Source organism: Calidris pugnax, unplaced genomic scaffold (assembly GCF_001431845.1).
Source record: "Calidris pugnax isolate Ruff unplaced genomic scaffold, ASM143184v1 scaffold7, whole genome shotgun sequence".
Classification (NCBI taxonomy): Eukaryota; Metazoa; Chordata; class Aves; order Charadriiformes; family Scolopacidae; genus Calidris; species Calidris pugnax.
The window spans coordinates 662,899-663,651 of NW_015090762.1; the positions used below are offsets into that span (position 1 = coordinate 662,899).

General features: G+C 66.5%; 1 protein-coding gene across 1 annotated transcript in view; it reads left to right on the forward strand.

Annotated features, from left to right (window-relative positions):
* Nucleotides 1–753, forward strand: part of MTFP1 (mitochondrial fission process 1) — a 2,579-nt gene that overhangs the window by 1,402 nt on the left and 424 nt on the right. The window contains 1 exon segment of the mRNA XM_014938346.1: nt 1–218. This exon segment is cut by the window's left edge and continues 36 nt beyond it. Within this exon segment, the coding sequence (XP_014793832.1) occupies nt 1–218 (218 nt within the window).

Here is a 753-nt window from a genome sequence, read left to right on the forward strand (position 1 = left end):
CCCGCACAGGCCACGCGGGTGGGGGTGGCCGTGGTGGACACCTTCGTGTGGCAGAGCCTGGCCTCGGTGGCCATCCCCGGCTTCACCATCAACCGCCTCTGCGCCGCCTCGCTGGCCCTGCTGGGAGCCCTCACCCGCTGGCCACCCCCCCTGCGCCGCTGGGCCACCACTGCCCTGGGGCTGGCTGCCATCCCCCTCATCATCACCCCCATCGACAGGTACGGGGGGTCACGTGGGGATAAGCGGGTGCCACCACCCCATCCCCATAGGGGTGGGAGGCATATGGGAGCCACCAGCCCACCCCCCGATAGAGGGACATGGGGACACAGGGGTGCCACCACCCCATCCCCATATGGGGGGGAGACATATGGGAGCCACCACCCCACCCCCATATAGAGGGACATGGGGACAGAGGGGTGCCACCACCCCATTCCCATATAGGGGGACATGGGGACAGAGGGGTGCCACCACCCCACCCCCATATAGGAGGGATGTGGGGACACAGGGGTGCCACCACCGCATCCCCATATTGGGGGATACAGGGGGACATGGGTGCCACCGCCCCATCCCCATATGGGTGGGAGGCATACGGGATCCACCAGCCCATTCCCATATAGGAGGGATGTGGGGACACAGGGGTGTCACCACCCCATCCTCATACGGGAGGGAGACGTATGGGAGCCACCAGCCCATTCCCATATAGGGGACCATGGCGACACAGGGGTGCCACCACCCTTTCCCTGTATGGGGTGG